The sequence below is a fragment of the Ochotona princeps genome, chromosome 2 (assembly GCF_030435755.1).
Source record: "Ochotona princeps isolate mOchPri1 chromosome 2, mOchPri1.hap1, whole genome shotgun sequence".
Taxonomy (NCBI): Eukaryota; Metazoa; Chordata; class Mammalia; order Lagomorpha; family Ochotonidae; genus Ochotona; species Ochotona princeps.
In genome coordinates this window covers 58,160,245-58,184,360 of record NC_080833.1, presented here as the reverse complement: position 1 = coordinate 58,184,360, position 24,116 = coordinate 58,160,245, and the positions used below count along the sequence as shown (strand labels likewise).

At 38.7% G+C, this 24,116-nt stretch overlaps 1 protein-coding gene across 8 annotated transcripts in view; it reads right to left on the bottom strand.

Moving 5' to 3' along the window:
* Positions 1-24,116, bottom strand: part of SRSF11 (serine and arginine rich splicing factor 11) — a 42,912-nt gene that overhangs the window by 16,881 nt on the left and 1,915 nt on the right. For 3 of the 8 annotated variants that reach the window (XM_058657989.1, XM_058657999.1, XM_004588772.4), the window contains exons 2-6: positions 13,198-13,413; positions 7,534-7,667; positions 3,659-3,768; positions 1,695-1,787; positions 1,086-1,135 (exon numbers count right to left, since the gene is read on the bottom strand). In XM_058657989.1, the coding sequence (XP_058513972.1) occupies positions 1,086-1,135; positions 1,695-1,787; positions 3,659-3,768; positions 7,534-7,667; positions 13,198-13,391 (581 nt within the window). In that variant the 5' untranslated portion in view covers positions 13,392-13,413. Of the gene's footprint in view, positions 1-1,085; positions 1,136-1,694; positions 1,788-3,658; positions 3,769-4,062; positions 5,468-7,533; positions 7,668-13,197; positions 13,602-24,116 lie in introns of those variants that run through there. The other 5 variants (XM_058658034.1, XM_012928031.2, XM_058658027.1 and 2 more) reach the window with 5 other exon arrangements.

The following is a 24,116-nucleotide window of genomic DNA, read 5'->3' as shown; positions in this document are numbered from 1 at the left end:
CTAGTCATTTGTGGGAGAGTGGGAAACATAATCAAGAATGGATCACCAGGAACTTCAACGGCATTAATGATACTTTGTTGATTCATGGGGTACGTGTTTGAATTTTAACCTTAAAACAGTATTAAATACAAGTTATTACAAAACTTAATTTATTCTTTCTTTCCTTATCTGTAGTCTCCCACTTATTCACAGTGACACTTATGAGTAGGAAAAGGCACAAAAATTCAAATTTAACATACCAACAAACAGTATAGACTTGTTATATGTCAACAGGTCAAAGAAGTAACAATTACAACATGATGAATACTCATTAAAGCATTTACAAGTTTGGCTAAAATTACTCACATGCATGTGTTTTATTCCCCTGTGGGATGGCTTTCCACTCAGCCTTGCCTCCCACCTCAGCCTCTGTTCTTCAAGCTAAGTTCTCCCTTTATGATAACTTCCTATAGCACCTCTATTTTCCCTACTGATATGTATCCATATTTTACTGTCTGAATGATTGATGTCTTTCTTCCTGATTGATCTTTAAATGCAATGCAAGCACTCACATATTTAGTTTGAAAAAAAAAAAAAGGCAAACAAACAAAAAACTAAACAGAACATTGAGCTCTTTGCTACCACTTAAAGATTATTACCAAACATCCTGCAGGTTCTTTGTCTCTAAACATCAACTTACAGTTTCTGACCTGAGAATGGGAAACTTTCTTTTCAACTACTAAAAATAACTATCATTAGGGTAGGCCATTAGTTCTAGTGATTAACCTGCTAGGATCACACATCAAAGTGCCTGGACTCATGTGTAAGTGCAGATTCCACTTTCAGTTTCCAAATGTGGACCATGAGAGGCAGTGATGATGGTGCAATTTGGTCCTTGTCAGCCATGCAAGTGAGTGACTTAGACTGAGTTTCACCTCTAGGCATTGGCCCAGCCCAATGCCACTAGAGGCATTTGGGGAATGGAATGGTAAGAGCACTCTCTGCCCTACAAATGAATAAATAAATGGGTAGAAAAAACACCCTAAAAACCAATACTCTAGACAGTAACATTCCTTATCACTAATGGAATAAAGAAAATTCCTTACTTTGGATCAACAGTACTCATAAGCTTCAGCAACTGATCTGCGGCAAGAGACTGTAGAAAAAAAAAGCATAATCATGAAAATACATCAAATGATACACGGTTCTTGTTTTCTTAGTATGTTTATGTCTCAGTGTGTTATGTAAAATTTGCCAACCTTCAAAAAGTAACTAGACTAACACTAATAAATAGAAATACACTGCAAACTTTATGTCAGAGTAAATTTTTCATATCCAAAATAAAACAAATAGAAACAAACGAAAATAAAACAAAACAGGTAACCACAGTGGCTGAATATTGAACAGAGGAACTTTAACAAGTTAGCTGAAGATCATGAGGCTAAACAGTCTACACTTTATATGATTACCTTTTGATAAATGAATGCTTTCTCAGTGAAAATAACATGTTCAAGAAACATAAATTTAAGCTCAAACTGAACTGCTCAGCCAGTTTGATACATTTTGTGTACTAAATTATATGAAACAAGAAGCTGTTTAATTTGTAGGAGGGTAAAAATTTACACCATTTCTATAATTCAGTAGTTAACTACTGGTCTTCAAATGGAAACTCTATTAATTAAATAAATTTTCTGAAAGGCAACAATAAGCGGTACCTGAGAGTTCAAATTTGCTCCAGGAAGCCCAAGTGCAGCAAGGGCAGGATCAAGAGTGGGAGCTCCCAAAGCAGCCAATGGAACAGCGCCAATCTGTGAAAATTCAAATTAAACATATTTAAAGCTTCATTAATGTTCCTTATGAAATTTATACAATTTTCCTTCATTGCAAGCTGTTCAACTTCATGCAAATCCACACAGCTTATTGCTACTGCAGCTGAAAAAACCAGACAATGCAAAACCAATGGGCATGGCCTATTCCAACGAGAAAAGGATTAGCAAAAACAGGTACGGGGCTGGCACAGTGGCAAAGCATTAAGCTACTGCTTATGATGATGCAATTTTAAAAGTTGCCAATCTCAAGACTTGGTAGCTCTGCTTCCCATCCAACTCCCTAAGGCGCATGGGAATGAATAAAGGATTGGGCACTTTACACCCACGTGAGAGATCCAAATGGAGTTCCAGGATGCTGATTTTGGACTATCCCGGCACCAGAAACTGCAGTTATTGAGTAAACAAATAAAGGACTACATTTTCTGTCAAAATAAATTTCAAAGAAAAAATGAATAAATTGATGTGCTTTGTAACCCTGCAGTGTCTGAAGCCATTGAGCAACCTTGTTGCCCTTTAAGGTTAATTCATTTAGAAGGCAGAGTAACAAAGAAACAAGGAGACAGGGAACAAAGTAGATGGATCGTTTAGTCTGTGGTTCACTCCCCGAATTCCTGTAACAGTTAGTGCTGGGCCAGGAAAAAAACCTGAAACTTTGTTTTCCATATGTATGACCATCATCTGCTAGCTTCCAGATGTATCAGCAGGAAGCTGGATCAGTAAGCATGGAGTTGCTGGAGCAGAACAAGAGCTCCAGTTAGGATGAGGATGCCAAAACAGTAACTGACCACACCACACTGCCAGTCCCATCATTTGTTTTCATTACAGAGCATTTCTTCCTTAAAATCATGATTGGGAATGATAAAAACAATAAAAAAGTTCATAATATGTTTATAAATTCTTGTATGCTCAAATTATGTACATATTTCTTAGCTCCCAATCTATTGTTTTCTGTACTGTTTTGTGATGCTTGAGGCAGAGCCCTTAAGAAATGTGTAATTTGGGCCCAGCGGCGTGGCCTAGCGGCTAAAATCCTCGCCTTCAACACCCTGGGATCCCATATGGGCGCCGGTTCTAATCCCAGCAGCTCCACTTTCCATCCAGCTCCCTGCTTGTGGCCTGGGAAAGCAGTTGAGGATGGCCCAATGCATTGGGACACTGTACCCGCGTGGGAGACCTGGAAGAGGTTCCAGGTTCCTGGCTTTGTTAATACTACTTTGAATTGCAGGTTAATATCTGATTTTATGAGTCAAAGGATCTAGAAATGACCAAGATTTTAAAAGAACTAGGGGTTTAGTGATAAGTCATATCCTAAAAGCCCAGGAATTCTTGTTCTTCCTATGACACTACATGCTGCAGTCCACTTCATAGTTATCAAAAACGATTACTAACAGAGGCAAAATGATAAAATAGAAAAATAACGTTCTTATAAACTGGCAGTTTAGGCTTATCATTAAGTAATATCTGTGAAATCACAAAATTCAAAAACTTAAGACTGCCTTTTTATTCAGAAACATTGTTCCAGTGTTACAAACTAACCCATTGCATTTCATCTCCTCTATATCAAATGCCCCCATGAAGAATTCCTAATTATTTTCAAGCTATCTCTTTAATCCAAATCCATAGATTAACAGCAGAGGACCAATGTTTTTGAGAAAGAAGAGGTTTTAAAATGCAAAACTTCAAGAGATTCTCTGAACCATTTAGGATCATAATATAGTTTTTGTAAGACTACGCACAATTGAAAGCACTCCATGCACTAGAGAATTTCAACCATTTAACAAGTTAACATTTTTTAAATTATTCTAAGCCCAGTGCCCTTACAATCCCTTAAAAATTCCATCATTTACTACCTGTGTAAGAGGGTTAGGCGTGGGCAGGAGTCCACCACCAGGCAGAAGACCTGCCACTGCATTAGCTGGTGCCAACAGAGACAAAGCCTTAGTCTCATCAGGAATAACTCCTGCAGAGAAACATCCTTGCATTAGAAGACATTCTTTTCCAATACAGAACACACACAAAAACACCCAGAAAATGTCTCCCTGATACACCACCTGAGTTTGTTGAAAAGTACTTATGTTCGCTAAAATATAAAGCTTGATTTCTATGATTATTTATCATTAATTTTATGTCAGAATGAAACTTCAATGTGTGAAAACTTGTTTCCTTTTTCTCTACAAATGGTTAAGTTTCTAGAGTAAAAAAAAATAGCACAATACACACTACTTTTTTGTTAACACTGCCAAGATTTCATCACCTGTACTCGATTTTTAAGTCATGAACCAAACGTAAGCAAGCACAGTCGGTTCTCCAGGGGTGTGCTCTCAACTTTCAAAAGCTGTTTTATGAACAACGACTCGTGTCGGCTGCTTCACTATAAAGCACACAGAAAAATCAAGATACACAAGACAAAAAAAGTTTGATTTAGGGGTTAATAATATGGTACAGTTACTATGATTTTCTTTTACACCTACCACACAAATTTTGTAAAAATTAAGAGAAGAAAAGTATGTAAAGGAAATATTCTGTTGGAATCAAGCGTAGGGCTTTTGCTGGCTCATGAAAATGAGTATGAATGTTTGAGGTCTCTGAATACACAATGGATGTGTATGTGTGTGCATGTGTGAGAGAGAGAATAGGTAAAACAACATGGCACATTCCTTACCTGTACAGTAAAATGCTTTATGATCCAACAAGTGCCATGCTAACCATACCAAAAATGATGCTATATAATGTCAGTTCGAAAGCTAATGTAGCCGAACTCCTTAAGAAAAAAGTGACAAATATGTCTGTTTTTAAAGCCTAATCTGTGTATTCAGATAAAATCTATGGGTCCTAAGACAAATATTTGACAATTTAAATTCTATCCAACAGCAAAAGCCCTATTCAGATGGATTAATCTGTTAATGTGCCCAAGCCCCCAAAATGAGAGTTCAATAATACAATTAAACTACATATTTGCAAATACCAGTAGTATTTCTGTAATACATATTAAGAAACTGCATCTCATCATAAAACATACAATATGTACAGGGCACTTAAGAGAAACTGGATAAGCTGCAGAAGAAAACTGTTGGGTGGTATTTTCAGCAGGGCCTGGTATATAGTTCAGGCTGAACCAGGGAAAAGAACTGTAAAACACAACAACAAAAAAGAAAAACCACTGTTAAATAAAGGTAATGGTTCCTTCCACCTATACTGAGAAGTGCCGATAATATAAACAAATGTATACTACACAGCACTGTTATCTTGCTTGTGTCAGAGCTGTCATCAATTTAGATACCAAGAGTCATGGAGGGGAGGGGAGGGAAAGATCACTTAGAATATAGGGCATTAATGCATCAATATTAACAAACCTACAAAGATTATGGGATAATTTTGCATGCAAAATTATTTCTCAAGAGGATGCATTAAATATCAACATCTTACTAACAAAATCAGTGCATTTGCAACATTTCTGGAAAACTAAAATCCTCTTGAATTTATTGTGAGACACCTGATAGAAGATCTGCATCCATTAAAAAAAAGTCATGCATCTGATCCTCTGATTAAAAAAGGACTATTTAAAAATAAAACTACAATTTAAAAATAGCAATGAGGCCCCTCACCAGTTAATTTTCATGCGTCAAGAGTATTTTTTTTACTGCTGCTTTGATAGAACCATGAAATACTGCATGAATGTGTAGAAATGAAAGAAAAAAGAAACAGACAAAAGAAACAAACATTAACCAAGGAACCTAAAAAAACCCCCAAATTCCATTACTTTTTAAGAGTTCCTTCCAATCCAGCTATCTATTTTAACCACTTAAAAACTATTCCTTACCGTAGACCCTGCGCCTATTGCTCTAAAACACTGACCAAAAACCAGTTTCAAAATATAAGAGCTAGAACCAGAATGAATGGCAACAAAGGGATCATTACATTAGCTTAGTGGGGGTAACATTAATACAGCACATCATACCAGAAAATTAAATATACCAAAATAGATTACTGAGCTACATGTTTCCATCATTCTCCCTCTATATATTTCTAAACACTCCACTTTCAAAACATATGAAAGAATTACTAAAACTACTATCAAAAGCAAGCTATATGATATACTGTATTATGTTCAGGGCTTAAGGATATTTAGCCAAAAAAAATTTGTTAAAGGCTAACTGAAATATTCTTGCGCATTACTCACATGATTTGACCTTTGTTCCAAGAACTATCATTTATATTTCCTCATTTTGAATTTTAACTTTGTAAATTTTCTATTTGGTGGTCTTATTCTACAATAGGCAAACTGACATAAAACAAACTAACTCCAAAGTCTATCAAATAACCAAAACCTTAAAATTGGGCTTATACACTTCAATATTATGGACACAGAGGTACTGTTATTATATAGCATGCCTTAACCCATCTATGAATGCAAGTTCATTTCTTCAGAAAACCAGAACTTCTAAGTTTTAAGAACTAGACATTTCACAACTTTTATAAAGTATGATGCAAATGTTCATACTTGTATCCTAATGTACAAGACAATATCTAAAATCAGCAATACTAAGATTCTGCCTCTACTGACCAGTTTATTAAAGAAAGGGTATTGAAGTTTTGGTCAGGATATTTATTTGCTAACTTAAAATCCAGAATTTTCCTTATATTCCAGTGATTTTTTGATCAAAATTTAGTTACCAAAAAACAAATCAAGTAACAATACACTGGGAACAACCTAATTACAAAATATGCCTTAGAAAAATTTACAAAATGGCATTAAAATAATGTTGTCTTGTCACAGTGGCTTTTCTAGATCCAAAAATCTGCTCATTTTTTTTTCTGTCAAATTACTTTAACAGCCTAAAATGTAAAAAGAGAGAAAATGTAGTTAACAAATGGTTACACCAGGATAACACTTTGGGCACTTGAGCGCTTGCTGGCCTTTGTTAATGTCTAGAATCCCCTGTAGATGCAGAGGACCCACTGTTTTTCAGTCAGCTGGAAGGGTTTTGCATTTGCCTTCTCCACTACAAAAATCACACACACAAATAACAGAGAGAAGAATTTATTATTTAGAGATATTCTAGAAAATATAGCGAGAACAAGATAATCTGGCATAAAATTAAAACACCCAGTGCCCATATGGCACCTAGCTATAGAAAAACTTGTACTTAAAAAAAAAATCAAATCAAACCAAACCAAACCAACAAATGAACCAAAAAAAAAAGAAACAAAAAAAATCAGAAACAAAACCAAAAATCATTGCAACCCTTGGTATACTGAAATAAAGTGGAATTTTTTTCTTTTCAAGTTATTAGTATAAGGAAGCACTAAGGAAATAAACTAAGCTAGTCATTCATTTTAAACAAAAATAACACAATGCATTTATATGAATGCTTATGTGTAAGTGCATACGGAGTGAACCATCCACCTTCAGGAATTTTCATTAAATTAACTCACTAGATGTATCTCTCGAGTTACAAATAGGGACACGGTTTTAATGAACTTAAAAGGTTTAAAAAGCAAGCAAAATATCTTATAAAGGAAGTAAAATATCTTAAAAAAAAAATCCTGATTTCTAATTTTTGAATTGAAAGCTCCAACTAAAAATTATGGATTGCAGTATAACAAGGGTTTCAAAACGTTAATAGCTTCAATTTTATCATGCTGCTAGCAGTCACTCTACAACTACATTGAGGTAGATGGTCATCTTAGGATGACCAGAGAGGCAGTTAAACAAAGCACAAACCTTCTGCATACGGTACGACTATCAAAGCTCTGTCAACGAATACAGTGTTTGTCAGATGCTGTGCCACAACTGCTGAGTCCGGATCATGGAATTTAACAAAGCAGACACGAGATGAGACTGGCAAAGGTGAGTCACTAAAAACAAATAACAAATAACATAAGAGAAAAGGAATATCAGATGAAACAAATGTACAATTGAACAACCAATACTAAGATTCAAAAACTAAAACAGATAAACTATCATATATTAACCTGCCAGTATGAGAATAAATATTTCCAATAACGTACTGCCCAGTGAATACATATTAATCTGTGGTGTAGAGAAAACTTGTGATCTCTATTAAAATGTGCAGTGTGTAACAGGTTAAAAAGTTTGAAGTCTCTAGTTGCAACAGACCACAAAATGTCAACATGTCTGCCTGCAATACCAGTACTGACTATTGTGAAACACGGTTATAAATCTGCCTTACAAACCATATTGTGGCCGATTTGTCCAAGTGAAAATGACAAATTTTGTATTTCTTGCCCAAAATATTGTGGAAAAGCAGACTAAATTTAATCCTCAATGACTTTTTTGAGCTGTACAACAATCTAGTTCAGTGTGTGTCCTCTTTCCTGTGCAGTATGTAATAACTTCCGGTTGCTTTAAACACAGCTTTTTAGCTTAAAACAGTTTTGAAGTAAAATTTTTAGCACAGATAGTGACATGTACTTAACAAGTATTATGCAACACTCCATTAAATAAAATGAGCTACTTCGTTCAGCAAACTGTTTCTTTAGGAGCAGGACAAACTGCTTAACTGTAAGTTAAGGTAATGGTGAGACAGTCAACACAGAAAAAGCTTTATTTTTTTGAAATATAAAGTGGTTTAAAATTCTGCCTTCACTTTCAGAAGATTAGTTATAGAATAAATTCTGGCGGGGGCTGTATCTACATTCCCCATTTCAAATCACTTTAATCAGCATCTCTATGAAGTACTGAGCTCTTCTCCTTCTATTGATATCTATCCCTGACAATTTTAATACAGATTTGGGACAAGACCTGCTTAGATGACTACATCCTAAGACACAACAGCGAAAAATAAAAGCCTTTAATAGAGTCTAATGCTTTAGCAATAGAGCTTCACTAGTTTTTTTTTAAATGAGACACTTGCATGTAAAAGCAAAATTTTACCATCAGACATGGTTACACTAGGCATGCTAGATACGCTTACTAGCGAAAAGTCTCTTTGAGCATTAACGGAAACAATTTTCATCATAACTTCAAGTCCACATTTTAAAATGTGACCTGGTGGCTGAAACTTATTAGAATTCCTGAAGCTGAGCCCAACTCGAAGACTCAGTGGCTAAATCCTAGCCACTGCGATCCCATGAGCGCTGGTTCCTGTCTCGGTTGCTCCACTTTCCATCCAGCTCCCCACTTTGTCCTGAGAAAGCAGCAGACGATCACAGCGCAAAGCCTTGGGACTCCACACCAGTAAGAAGCTCCTGACCGGCTCAGCTCGGGCCGTTGCGGCCATTTTGGGAGTGAACCAGCAGATGAAAGATCTGCCTTTCCACTAAAAATAAAAGAATTTCTGAAGTTTGCTTGAAGTTATATCCTAAACCAGGTTCAAAGCAAAATCGAAACTATGTCCACAAGGAATCTAAACCATCTTCTTATGGACTTTTTGTTCATTCTTGAATAGATTCACCATTTTTCCCCCAAATGTGACAGTACTGATCCCCACAAATGAACTTAAAAGGCATGATTATTCCCTATTTCCTGGTTCACCCTACAAATGCCAGCAATAGCCAGGGGCTCTAACCAAAAACTTAATCTGGGCTTCTCATAAGGAAATTCACTCACCTCAGAAAAATACTACCTGATGACTTTGTTTAGGTGTAAAGCAAGCTCCCTGTTGTTATGTGGTCCCACTATTAACATCCCTTCTCAGGTATGATTTTTTTATGAATAATTCTTTTTTTAAAGATGTATTTACTTTTATTGGAAAGGCGGATATACAGAGAGGAGGAGAGACAGAGAGCAAGATCTTGCATCCAATGGTCCACTCCCAAGTGACCGCAACAGCTGGAACTGAGCCAATCCAAAGCCAGAAGCTCTTCCTGGTCTCCCACACAGGTGTGGGAACCCAAGGCTTTGGATGGGAAGCAGGGCCGGCGGGATTAGAACTGGCACACATATGGGATCCCAGAGCATGCTAGGCAAGGACTTTAACCACTAGGTTATTGCACCGGGCCCCTCAGGTATGATTTTTAGAAAGACTGATGATTTTCAGGAAAACTGTTGAAACAGACAGGGCAAAGGTGACTGGCATACGATACTCTTGTCCTTCACTGAAGATCGGTGGTGGCCTTGTTTCCAACGGTTCTCATAGTGTCCTTTGAGAGCTGTCTCAGGATTTCCCAGAATGTACATTTCTGATTTTTACCTACAGCTCACTCAGAGAATCACAGAAGGGTTCTTTCAAGTCATTATAGCAAGACAGGCAATGGGCAAGAGGTCTCCCACCTACTGGTCCACTCCCTAAATGCCCACAATCCCCGGGAAGTAGGAATAAAACCCATGTTTCTCCTGTGGGTGGAGTTTTGCTGTTATGTATGTTAGAACCAGCATCTGTATTACAACACTGCAGATGGGAGCCAGAGCAGGGAATCCAGTGCCAGTTAGCCAATGGGGCATAACGCCTGTCTTAACCACCAGGCTAAATGGCCACCTTTAGGTCTGATTTTCAAACAGATTCCCAGCTGACACTCGCCACCACTGAGAACCCGAGGCCCAAGACGCTGATTATCAGCCTTAATTCACACCTTAATATGGTACTAACCATTTATAAGTGGAAAATCATACATCATCTGCTTAATCCAAACAAGCAGAGAGTGTGTGTGACCAGGTGAAGTTCACCTGAAACCCCGATACTTTAGGCCATAACAATTTTCTCAGTTAAATTCTTTTGTTAGAAGGCGAATTGTATTCTTTCTCTTATCCTTACTAACTAGACTGTTACTTATACTTATGTAACCTTTATTTTTCTCACTTAAGTGTTATTAATGAGCTTATGCATAATTACTGCATAACTCTGACATGTTTCAGTGGACTCACTGGCTGGTAAGTTCTCCAGTTGTATTTTCATTTTCAACTGTGAATCATTTGAATATCTAGTAAAAAGAATTACACAATTCTCAAATTCCTCAGATAAATCAACTAATTACTAATCAAGCGGTAAAGACAAGTGATATACAGGGATTCATTCACACACCACTTTTGACATTGAATCACTTCTGTGAAATTTCAGTTTTCTCATTTCTAAAGACTGAGCAAAGTAAATGCTAAAAGCATCCAACTTATAATACACAAACTATGTTTAATTTCCATACTCATTTTAGGAACAACTGTAAGTTAGGCCAAGGAGTACAGTTTTCACATAGCTGCAGGCTGTCATCCATTGTGAATACAGGTGTTTATCTCTTGGTGAAAAAATACGCCAGGAGTTTAAAGACCAAGAAACAGACTGATTGAATAATGAAGCTGTGTAGGAAACCTGAATCAGGTTTTAGTTAAAACCCAAAAAGACTTCCTCTTAAAAATACATTTAGAGGCATGGAACTCAGTCACATGCAAGCAGCTGTGAAAATTCACATTCACAACTCTTAAAAAAAATCCGTTCCGATGCTGTTGAAGAATTCAGTAATTTAATGTCCTACAACTACAACAGGAAGTTAAATTTCAAAGTCAAAAGGAGGGTGCCACATTTTTACAGCTAGTGGTCAGGGAAGGATTTTCTGTTTAAAGACATAAGCTGAAAAAGGCCAGCACCCAAGTAGCCCAGTAAGAACGAAGAATTCCTGGTGGGTGTGAATGTCCTCTTAGAGGAAATTAAACATACAGGCACACACATATAATGCTCATACTCCGCCATTTAATGTTAATCTGTAAATTAGAGAATAGCTTTAGGAGTGATGAATGCCCATGGTAAGATCCTAGTGATAACTGTACTGTGTTTACAGAAACTGGCCACGAAATTATGATCAACTGTGCAGGTCAGGTCAGCTATGCAGATAAATCAGTTAAAAACACAAAAGAAAAAACAATGAAAGCTGGCATTCGTAAAGCTGTTCAAATCTGGGAGACCACCAAAACTAACACAGCATTCACCACATTATAATCTTGTATATTTTCAAAAGAAAATGAATCTTATAAAGGAACATAAAGGAAGCAGCCCAAGCAAAAATTTGTCACCACAACCTTCTTGCAAACAAGTACACGCGCTCTGTAAATGCACAAGAGCACAGAGTAGGAAGAGGGGTGATTTCAGACGCAAAGTTCCCAAGCACACATCAGCTCTCCATGTTATGATGGGACACTGCATTTGACTACAAAGCAAAAGCCAAACTGCCCCAACGACATCATCTAAATATGGCCTTACCAGGGGGGAAAAATCATTGTATCTGCCTTATCTTCTTATAAATGCACAATAGAAAGAACTTCACAGAATGAACAACACTTCAGAACTAGAACTCTAACAAAACTTTATGGACTGGGAAGAATGAGGTATCTCAAAAGCCCAGAAATAAAATGACCACAAACACCAAATTTAACACTGCCATCTTCCTGTCTTTTAATAACTCACAGATTGCATATTGTGAGAACACAGAGTAACAGTAAAACACCTACTTTTCTTTATGTTCATCTAACGTCAGTTATTAAATTTCCTAACTACCAAAGCAGGTCAACTGTTTAAAACCATCTCTCTACATGTATAGTTCTCAAAAAAACCACAGTGAAATATATTAGCTTGAGAATACTAGATACCTCATTATTATCATCTCTTATCAATTATTTTACTAAACAGAAATTAGAAAAACTAATAATCATAAGCAATAAAACAGTAGATTCCTTCAGGATTCCAAGCTCCTGCTTAATATTTAAGTGACATCATAAAACGGTATTGTTTTCTGGTAACATTTGAATTTTGCTTCTCAGGAGTTAAGTATTCCCAAAGAGAACAGGACCATCTTATTTTGTTTACTCTGAAACTCACTTCCTTACGTTATTAATAGATTCATTAGGATTACTATTTGCAACAAATCCACTCAACACTTCGCCAAAGTGTTTAAAACGTAGAGCAAGTTCAGAACAAGACATACTATTCTAACTGAAAATTTCAACATATGAAATTCTTGGCCAAGAGCAACTACAAATTATAATAAACTGCAGATTTAACAAAAGAAAACTCCAGGTTTTAGCTGCAAACAATTTTGATACAAAGAAACTATGTATTCCGACTCCCTGAATTGAAAATCCGTCACATGATCTCCGGATTATACCGGCTGGGCCAGAATCATTGCACAGTAATAGTTACCAATAAGGGAGCAATAAATCTACAAAGTTTTAACACCAGAGGAACTCAGTCATAGATGTTACCTCTCTTCCAAGGAAAGCAAAGAAAGAACAACATTTTTAAAACGGCATTTAACCTAATCGAAACAAAGTACTTCAAGTGCCCAAAGCAGTATGACCCCGCTGGCGATACTGAGGAGGTGGACACCCCTCGCGGGGGGCAGCGGGGTCCCCGGCCCGGCCGGGCGGAGGCGCCTGCAGCCCTCGGAGCGGCGGGGCCTGCGGCCATGGCTAGGCCGAGACCGGGAGGGGCGCGATACTCACTCTGGCGGGAAGAGGCGCAGTTCGTCGATCTTGCCTAGGAAACCGAAGAGAGTCCGCATCTGCTCAGAGCTAGCGCTCGGGGAGACATTAGTCACCTGGATTACCTCGGTGCCGCCGCCGCCGCCGCCTCCGCCGCCCGGCCCGCCGCTGGGGCCCGGGCCCGCAGTGCTGGGGACGACGGTGGTGTTGCTCATGGCGCTGTTCGCCTTCACGCTCCTGCTTTAACACATCAAACAGACAACAAACAGTGAGAGGGAGGGGGAAGAGGAACCGGTTCGTGGGAGATGCAGGGGTGTCCGAGGCCACAGCCGCCGCCGCCGGCCGGGGGAGGGGAGGAGGGCGCGCGGGTGAGAGACCACGAGCAAACAAACGGCCGTCCCGGATCGGGAGCCCGCCCCGCTCCCATAAGGCCGTGCGGCGCCGGGCGCGTCCCCGCCGGCCCCGCCCCGCGCCGTCCGCAGGCAGGAAGTGCGAAGCGCTCAAAAGGCGGAACCCTGGTTCGGCTTCCGAAGGAAGCTGAGCGGATAAACTTTTTTAAGAGCCAGCATTCACTTCTCTGCAAAAACCGCACCCTTTGCAACATTGCCCATGCTATTTCGTTTTCTGCACAGAACCATTTACAGACTCGTCCACCTTACATCCTAGCTACAAAGATTTTTTCCTCTCCACCTCTGTAAAATTCCTAGCATCTGCTTAGATTTCGCCAACACATCTGTAACGAATTTTGTTTATGAAAGCTTCAGAGAAGACTATTACGGTTACTAGGGTTGCTTTTAAAGCACAGCTCACAGTATGTAAATTTGTTCAAGTCTATTATCTACACTTTTTAGAGAAAAACTTGCTTCACTGACATATTCTTACTTAATTTTGGGACTTTCGATTTCCACCTCTCCCTTTAAGACTCATTTCAAACTCCCAACATGTGCCATTCACTGGTTCACTCTCCAAATGCTCATATGGCCAGGGCCTGCTCAGGCCACAGCTGGGAGCCAGGAACCTCACCTAGGTGCTAGGGAGTCAAGTACTTGAGCACTGCAGCTGCAGCAGGAGCAGAGCAGCCAGACTCCAGGCTGCACTCTGTGAAGAGCTGTGGGTTCCAAGCAGCAGCTCAGCCGGCACGCTGTCACAGGGCTGCCAGCCTGCCTTCCTATTCCAGCTCCATCTGAACCAGTCTCTTCACTGCACCTAGTGTTATCCATGTGCTGGGAGGAGCAATGTGTTGTGATGAGGTAACTCAGGACAGGAGATGGAGCTCTCAAAAGGAGGAAGCAAGCATTACATTTTCTGGCCCCCCCCGAATAGCATTTCAGGTGGAGCACAGAACAAATTAGAGAGCCCTTGATAGTAAGAATTGGTTTGAAACTTTCAGGAAAAGACTTTTTGTCAAATAATGACTTCCAGTGTATGTTTCAGTCTTCTAGAAAGACACTGCAACATGGACAGTGAAGTCAAAACAATATGAACAAGGAAAAGACACTTAGCTAATCTGTGGAGATACATTAGAAAAGGCTACTAGCTCTGTCAGAATAATAAATATTACCAGTTTTACCAAAAGTTAATGCTGTTCTATGACAAGACATCCCAAGTCTTGGCAGCAGTCCCTGTCTGTCGTGTAAGCATTTGTGGAATATGTAAAATAAAGGTATGTCTTGCTTCCATTAAAAAAAAAAGTTAATGCTGTTTATAATCTGAAACAGAAACTGACTGTCATCTTGGCCTAGCCATGTTACAGGGAAGTGCATGATTTCTGATGGGCTTTTGAAACACAGAAACAACTTTGTACACAAGTGCTCCTGCTCATATGTAGGAAGTCCCATCAGCACAATGATATGAAAATTAACAGGCATTTGATACTGGCAGAAAAGTATTTAAGAGAGCAATGCTTTACAAAGGTACTCAGAATAATACCGATTCAGTTAGTCATAATGAATAAGCTTATGCAGTTTCTAGTCTCAGTTTCTGAAAATATCTGCATTTGGATGTATTGTAACACTGAGAGAATAGACACATGTATGCACAATTTAACTAATGGGCCACATGTTCACAGATGAAGAGGCAAGCCACTTCTGTTTTTGTTGGCCAACTTTGTTTACACTAGTGGAAAAGATGGAAGAGTTCTCTCAATCAAAAGACCTTTTAGCCAATCAGTTGATAAGAAGCTTTTCCTTCCAGCAAATAAACAATTTGAGGACAAGAAAAACAATGTATTAAGCCGTGTGTTTATAATGCCTAATATAGAAGACAAAGCCAGTAGTTTACAAAAAATATGTCATTACATGTATGCTAGAAACTTTACCAGTGTTTCATGTAACCTCAATCCTTCAAGCAAAGCGGTTTATCACTAAACTATGAATAGTATGCATTTCACAAAGACAGGTTAAATGAAAATAACGATGTGCATATTTGACTAAAATATTTGACTAGGTTTTTTAATCCCCCAATAGCAATCCCCCATAGCAATAAGAAAAACCTGGGAGATAAATAGGAGATAGCTGTTTGCAAATCTGTAAATTTTATGTTTAAAAAATTTTTGAAAGGCAGATGACAGATTTGCTGGTTCACTCAATTGCCAGAGATGGCCCAAGCCAAATCAGAAGCCCAGAATACAATATGAACCTCTCATGTAGGTGGCAAGAACCCAAATTCAGCTGCTACTCAGGGTGCACAGAATTAGTGGGGTGTCAGAATTGGAAGTCGACCTGGGATTCCATGGGACATGAGCCAGGGACTAGGATGTGGGATGTCGCATCTTAACTGCTTCATCAAATGCCCACTCCATAAACGTATACATAAAAAAAAATGAGTATCTACAGATCTATTTTAATTTTTATTATTAACTGTAAATTAACTATATTCCTAATTCTTGAGATTTTCCTAACTATAAATCCTAGCATTCATTTTTAAATCAAAATTGTAAATCTGTCATGGTTTGATGTCTGCTTCCTGACTCTGACTCCTCCTGTTGATCTAGTCTCTGGAAGGCAGTGGTAACAGCTCAGTGGTTGGGCTCCTACAACCCATGTAGCAGACCTAGACTGAGTTTGTGGGAAGCACAGCAGCATAAATAAAAAGAATCTAAGTTTATTTGCAAATATTTCGTTTGTACTGCCTGAGCAACAGTAGGGAGTCTCTCTATATATAATTAGCTTTTTTTAAAGATTTTTTTTGGTAAATATTCATTTATTTTTATTGCAAAGTCAGATATACAGAGAGGAGGAGAGACAGAGAGGAAGATCTTCCATCCACTGATTCACACCTCAAGTGGCCACAATTGCTGGAGCTGAGCTGATTCAAAGCCTAGAGCACAGAGCATCTTCCGGGTCTCCCATGTGGGGAGGGTCCCAAGGCCTTGGGCCGTCCTCGACTGCTTTCCCTGGCCACAGGCAGGGAACTGGGTGGTAAGCGGGGCCACTGGGTAGAACTGGCACCCTATGGGATCCCGGCGTGTTCAAGGCGAGGACTTTAGCTGTTAGGCTTCTGCGCTGTGCCCTCAAGGGCACATCTTTTGATGAGAGTTCACAAGTTGCTAGGTTTCTCCCCAACACCTATTTACCCAGGCTTCTTGGTAAAAGACCATCCAAATTTTTAGATGGGCACATGCCTTCAAGGAATAAATGTGTATTTTCTTGCTGTCCTTACACACAGGTATCACCATGTGCTTAAATTCTAAATAACGTCAAGTGAACAGATAGTGTGATCAATTTCTCACTGAATTACAATGACAGCCTGGTTCTTCCTTCTTAATTCCTATCAGGAATTACTATTTCTACTGGCTGAAAAATGAAGCTAGCAATGCAGTATCTTATGCCATGTGGCTAAAGCCCATATTCTAGGAATGGAAGAGACATAAGACAATACAGAGGCAATGTCTGAGCTTAACCCATAAATAAATTCACATACACACTCAAATGCAGGCTTAACAACCAGATAGTGACTCTAATGAATGCAGTTAAAGTATTATGCAAAATACCAGTTGATGCAGTGTTTTAAATTTTTTAATCATTATTTTTTAAAAGGACTATTTTTATTGGAAAGGCAGATTTACAGAGAGAAAGATCTTCCATCCTCTGGTTTACTCCCCAAATGGCCACAAAAGCTGTACCCGAGCTTATCTGAAGCCAGGAGCTAGGGGCTTCTTGCAGGTTTCTTACACTAGTGCAGAGTGCCAAGGCTTTGGGCCATCATCCACCACTTTCCCAGACTATAAGCAAAGAACTGGATGGGAAGTGGGGATTTCAGGATACAAACTGGTACCCATATGGGATGCTGGAACTTGCAGGGGGAGGATTAGCCAATTGAGCCATCTTGCCAGCCCTCCATGATACACTATATGATACACATGTCAACAGAATATACAAATAAAGGTACTAATCTTAGGTAGTGTCCGTGGAGCGCCTATATATCACAGTCATTGTGTTTTACAAATTTGCAACACCATTGGAGTAGTCAACAGAAATAATCTGGCTGGGAAAATTTCTAGTCACTGCTTATCCAATATTATCATCTATGTTATACAAGATTCTGCTGGAATCTCAATCTGAGAAAAGGTGATCTAAAGGAATACTTCATAAAGTTACAAAAGGAAATCGAATGGGAAAAAATTCAATATAATCTTTAATAGTCATGTGTTTCCATATTAGTTTCCCTAATCAAGGAATTAGACATTTTTTCTGTCTGATCATTTTTTTCTATGTTGTAAAACTAACTTTTCCCTCATGTAGGACAATTACATTTAAAGACTTAAAAACCAAAAAAAAAAAAGCTGAATTACATTAACTGAATTATGTTTTAAAGTGGGTTTTAATGCTCAGAATACATCACAGCTGCTGCAATGATTAATTCTGTAGGCCCCAAAGTCCAACTGAAGTGTCTCCACTACCAGTTAAGATAATTGGATGACCCCTCCTCCTTACTTGGCGCTTTAATTACCTTATCTGAATTCAAGGCATAATAATAATGCCTACTTCACTGGAATGGTTGTGTGCAAAGGTGAGAAAACACAAAGAGATACTTGGAAAAGATTAACAACTATTATCATGGTTATTATAACAAATAAATAAAAAAAATTTCAGACAACTTAAGGAAGTTATAATGAATCAGGCTCAGATTAGAAAACAAAGCCAACCAGAGATGTCACATCCAAACCCTGATTTTTACTACTGCCACCTACAATTTTTAAAAAAAGACTTACTTGTTTTTGTTGGAAAAGTAGATTTACAGAGAAGGAGATACAAAGATCTTCCACCCATTGATTCACTCTCCAAGTGGCTGCAACGGCCGGAACTGAGCTGATCCAAAGCCAGGAGCCAGAATTTCTTTCAGGTCTCCCCATGGGTCCAGGGTCCCAAGGCCTTGCTTGGGCTGTTCTCCTTTCCCAGGCCACAAGTAGGGAGCTGGATGGGAAGTGGGGAGCCTATATGGGATCCCAGTGTATGCAAGGTGAGGATTTAGCCACCAAGCCATTGTGCTGGGCCCTCTTACTCTCTTACAGGGAAAAATTAAACTTGTAAATGGCAAGGGTAATGCTTCAGGTTCTTTGCTATTTAACCAAAAACCTTTGATTTTGAAAAATAAGCGGTTGCCCTCAGCCTACAACCTTGGACTAATTCTACTTCTTTATGCACATGAAACATATAAATTGGAAGAGTTAAATTTATGAGAGTAGCTTTTATTTTTGATGTCACATTTAACACCACCTTTAATGGCATATTTTAAAATTATTATAAAGTAAACATGTATATTAAATATTCCAACTATATGAATGGAAAAATTTAGAATCCTCCATTTTATCCTTGCCTTTTACATTCTACCCCATGCATGTTCTCAACCAATATATCAGGTACTACCTGAGAATTAGCATCATGCCTCACAGTATTATTTGAAATATGAGACTACTGACACTGTCTGATGTTTTTAAAATTGGAGCTATTGGGCCCGGCTGTGTGGCCTAGCGGCTAAGGTCCTCGCCTTGAACGCCCGGGATCCCATATGGACGCCGGTTCTAAACCCGGCAGCTCCGCTTCCCATCCAGCTCCCTGCTTGTGGCCTGGGAAAGCAGTCGAGGACGGCCCAGTGCTTTGGGACCCTGCACCCGCGTGGGAGACCTGGAAAGAGGTTCCAGGTTCCCGGCTTCGGGTCGGCGTGCACCGGCCGTTGCGGCTCACTTGGGGAGTGAATCATTGGACGGAAGATCTTCCTCTCTGTCTCTCCTCCTGTCTGTATATCTGACCGTAATAAAAAATGAATAAATCTTAAAAAAAAAAATAAATAAAATTGGAGCTATTATGGGGGCAGTGCTGTGGCATAGTGGACTAAGCCCCTGCCTGATGAGTCAGAATCCCATATGGGTGTTGGTTTACATCCCAACGATTCCACTTCTGGTTCAGTTTCTTGCTTTTGATCTGGAAAAGAAGAGGAAGATGGCTCAAGCCCTTGGCCTTACATCCACTTGGGAGACTGAGAAGTTTCCTTGCTCCTGGCTTTGGATAGGCCCAGGTAGAGCTCTTATGCCATTTGGTGAATGAACCAGCAGATGGAACTCTAGTTCTTCTATCTTTATGCAAGTCAGCCTTTCCAATAAAAATAATTAAGTATTATGGATATCAAGCATACTTATCAGAACACCCAACGTAAAAACATTCAACATTATATTACTCCATTATAGTAAAGTCAGTTTCCAACTCTTTACTGCTTCATCTTTTCATGGCTGTCCCACCAGCATTATTGTTAAAATGAAATAAAAGAAACTATTTTTGTAAATTGTTAAATAATACAAATGTGAATAATGCTGATACATGCCCTTTCTTAAGAGGCTATTACAATGTAAATATGACATCAAAACAAGCAATTTCAAATTTTCATAATCATTTTGGCATTAAAGCAGTACTTTCAATAACACATATATATAGATACTACTTATGTTTTCATAAATCACAAATGTTTCCAGGGAGGAAGTCTAGGAAGGTTTCAATTGCTTTTCCACATTTTAGAGCACGAGAATTATTCCTGGCAAAAGACATAAGCTGCAGATAGTCTTGATTAATATGAAAGTCCTGTGATGCAAGACACAACACCAGATGATGTGATCAACTAAACAAAAGTGAAATATTACTCCCTAACCACATCAAACAATCCAAATTCCTGCTTTCCAAATAGGGAAGCATCGTAAGTAGGTTTTTAAAGGCCATAATGCCATTTTCCCATTCACTGCCACCACAGTCCTTTTAAACTATGGACATGCAATTAGTTTCACGTTACAACAGCTCAGGGTTAAGTCTAAAGCACTTGGACACACAGTCAACAATTTTGAGGGAGAAAACAGTTAACATTTGTAGGAAACGAGGAAATAAAAGTATCTCCAAGATACATTTTTAATACAGCAATGCTGTATTAATTGTAGATAATTTTAGTGTTCAGTGCAAAGCAACTATTTGAGGGAGATAAAATTTCGAGGAAATGAGACAAAAGTATCTCTAAAACATTTTCTTAATACAGCAAACATGTATTAAAGGCAGATAAATTTAAGTGTTGAGTGAAAAACACATTCCTCTAGGATGATGAAGAGCAAGTGTTGGCTCATATTTTTACATTGTAGGAACAGTGTATTTAAATATCCATTAGAGTGTAACTCAACACCCAATGATAGATACTTTTATATATAACTTGGCATGGTAAAGAATGGGGGAAAAATAAGTCTATGAGAGGGCCCGGTGCGATGACCTAGTGGCTAAATCTTTGCTTTGGAAGCCACAGGATCCCATATGGGTGCTGGTTCATGTCCCAGCTGTTCCACTTCTCATCTAGCTCTCTGCTTGTGGCCTGGGGAAGCAGCAGAGGAGGGCCCAAAAGCCCTGGGACCCTGCACCTGCCTGGGAGACCTAGTAGAAGCTCCTGGCTCCTGGTTTTGCAGATTCAGCTCTGTAAGACATGTGGGGAGCAAACCAGTGGATAGAACAGCCTTGTCTCCTCTCCTCTTTGAAAATCTGCCTTTCCAATGAAAAGAAATAAATCTTAAAAACAAAGAAAAAAAGTTTAAGGAAAAAAAATTGTGTGTAGTCTTTAAGGCATCTAAAAGTTTAAACAGCATTTACCATATTGCAATTTTTAGTTTAAATATGCCATGTTAAATCTGAGTATCAAATTTTACATTGGGGTGGGTATTTTATGCAGCGGTTTGTTGCTGCCTGGAACATGGGCGAGCTCAGGCGTGAGTCCTACCATCATTTGTGCTTTCAGCTTCCCGCAAATGAGTACTGTGGGAGGCAGCAGATAATGAACAACTGAAGTAAAGGGTCCTTGGCATCTGCCTAGGAGACCTGAGTTGAATTGAGGCTCTTGGCTCTGGCATGGCACAGTCCCAGCTGTTGCACGCACTTGGGGAGTAGTAAACCAGTACATGAGAGGTTTTTCTTGTTCTCTTTCAAACAAAATAAAATAAACTCAAAAAAGAAAATTTCAACCTGACATTGTACTGATTATAATCATCAAGTAGCAAATTATTCATGTTTTCCCCTAATCAGCTTAAGCTGAGAGTAAGGACAAAGTTACAAGGATGATATCAGGTTTTATTAAAGCTGCAGGGGAGTTTTGCATTATAATATTTGCCATTTATAAAAACATAGTACCTCTTTAAAGTAAATGAAGTTGTAAGAAGAATGTAACTGTACAAAATTTTTCATAGGATGTTTTAAACAAATTTTAAAAAACTGAATTGTGACTAAAACCAACTTTTCTTTTTTAAAGGTTTTATTTGTCTTTAGTGGAATGTCAGGTTTACAGAGAACGACAGACAGAGAGGAAGATCTTTTATCTGCTGGTGCGTTTCCCAAGTGGCTGCAGCAGCCAGAGCTGAGCTGATCCAAAGCCAGCAGCCAAAAGCTTCTTCCTGGCCTTCTACATGGGTTCAGGATCCCGAGGCTTTGGGCCGTCCTCGGCTACTTTCCCAGGCCACAAGCAAGGAACTGGAAGGGAAGCAGAGCAGTCGGGACACAAACTGGTGCTCCTATGGGATTCTGCTTATGCAAGGCAAGGACTTCAGCCACTAGGTTATTGTGCTGGGCCCTTAAAACCAACCTTTAAACAGACTTCTTCAGTTATAGTTTTCTGCTACCACAAAGACAAAAGGATACTGTAAGGGACATTCTAGGGTTTGTTGCCCAAATTTTACCTCAGTATTACTTTATTAATTTCAAGCAAAAAGTCATAATACAATTAAATATTAAAAATTGAAAACTTTTATAAAATATATTAATTTTGGAAAAAAATTGCAAGATATTGCAACTGGATTTAAAAGCTAGGTGTAATAATCACTGGAAACAATAAACATTTTGAGTTGACTTTAAAAAAAATCAGTAAGTAAATCTCAATATAACAGTGCCTTTTTTTTTAATGCCATAGGTTAACTTACCACCACCTCCCATTTTTCAGTTTCTTTTTCTTAACACATCATAAGTAAAACAAAACTAAGAAACAAACAAAGAAAAGCTGGGGGAAAACAATTTGAATTTTTTAAAACTAACTTTCCAAGTTAAAAACGGTAAACAGGTTTAAAAAAAAACCTTTAAAATGTAAGTTTAATTTATTTGAAAGGCACAATTGTCACACACATACCGCCACACATGTGCACGCCCTTTCTACCAATTAGTTGGCTCCCAGATGTGTGTGCCAGTCGGGGACTGACTCATGCTGAAATCGAAGCCTGGGCTTAGTCTCCTGTGCGTGTAGCACGGAGCCGGCAGTGCAGCCATCCTCTGGTCCTCCCGGGTTGCATCAGTAGGAAGGTGGACTGGGACACAGGAATGCAAACCTGAGCCAGTGCTCTAGTACGGGATACTGTGCCAAGCCTTGGCCCTAACCATCTTACAAAAAGAAAACAAACCTATTTAAATTTTTAACTATTTTGGGAGAATGCTTAATTAAAAATGTAGTGGCCCTGTGTTCATCATAGGCTATGTGGCTGCTCTCTATGCATTATGTGATTTCAAAGGTTTTTGAAAAGTTATTTGAGAGGCAGACAGCACATCTGTTTGTTCACTCTTCCCAAATGCCTGAAACAGCTGGAACGTCTTAGGAATGTTTGCAAAGTAAATTCACTTGGGTATTTATTTCATTTTCCAAACAAATGTGCACAAAATATCTACACAAATCAATCTCATTGGCTTCAATAAGTCCATCTTATCAACTGTACCTGACCTTTAGGGAAAAAAAAATATAATGTGTAGTAATACTCTCTATAAGAGTGACACAGCTACATTTGAAATGTGTCATTGAATTTTAAGTTTTCTATCTTATTTTGCTATTAGTCTTACTCTCCACTATGAAACCCAACAAGATTCTTTGGTATATGATTCTTATGCCTAACATAGTTTTGATTTCATTTAGCAAAGAAGCTTGAAGAAGAAAATCTGCCATTACTTAAATAAAATGCATATAATAAATTGTAGATAGGCAATTCTGTTACACAAGGGCAGTGATCTCCAGCTTGGAAACAGGAAATTCATTCTGTATTTTTTTAATAAACCTCATGTAGTCCATTAAAGAAAAGCAAAAAGTCTGGTTTAAATGCCACTGTTAACAAAGAGGACCCAGCACAATAGCCTAGGGACTAAAGTCCTCACCTTGCATGCATAGGGATCCATATGGGAGCTGTTTCTAATGCGGTGGGGGGTCCCCCTGCTTCCCATCCAGATCCCTGCTTGTGTCCTGGGAAAGCAGTTGAGCACAGCCCAAAGCCTTGGGACCCTGCACCCATGTAGGAGACCTGAAGAAGCTCCGTGCTCTTGGCTTCGAATTGGCTCAGTTCTGGCTGTTTTGTTCCTTTGGGGAGTGAACCAGTAGATGGAAGATCTTCCTCTCTCTCCTCCTCTCTGTATATCTGACTTTGCAATAAAAATGAATAAATCTTTAAAAAAAATTATGAC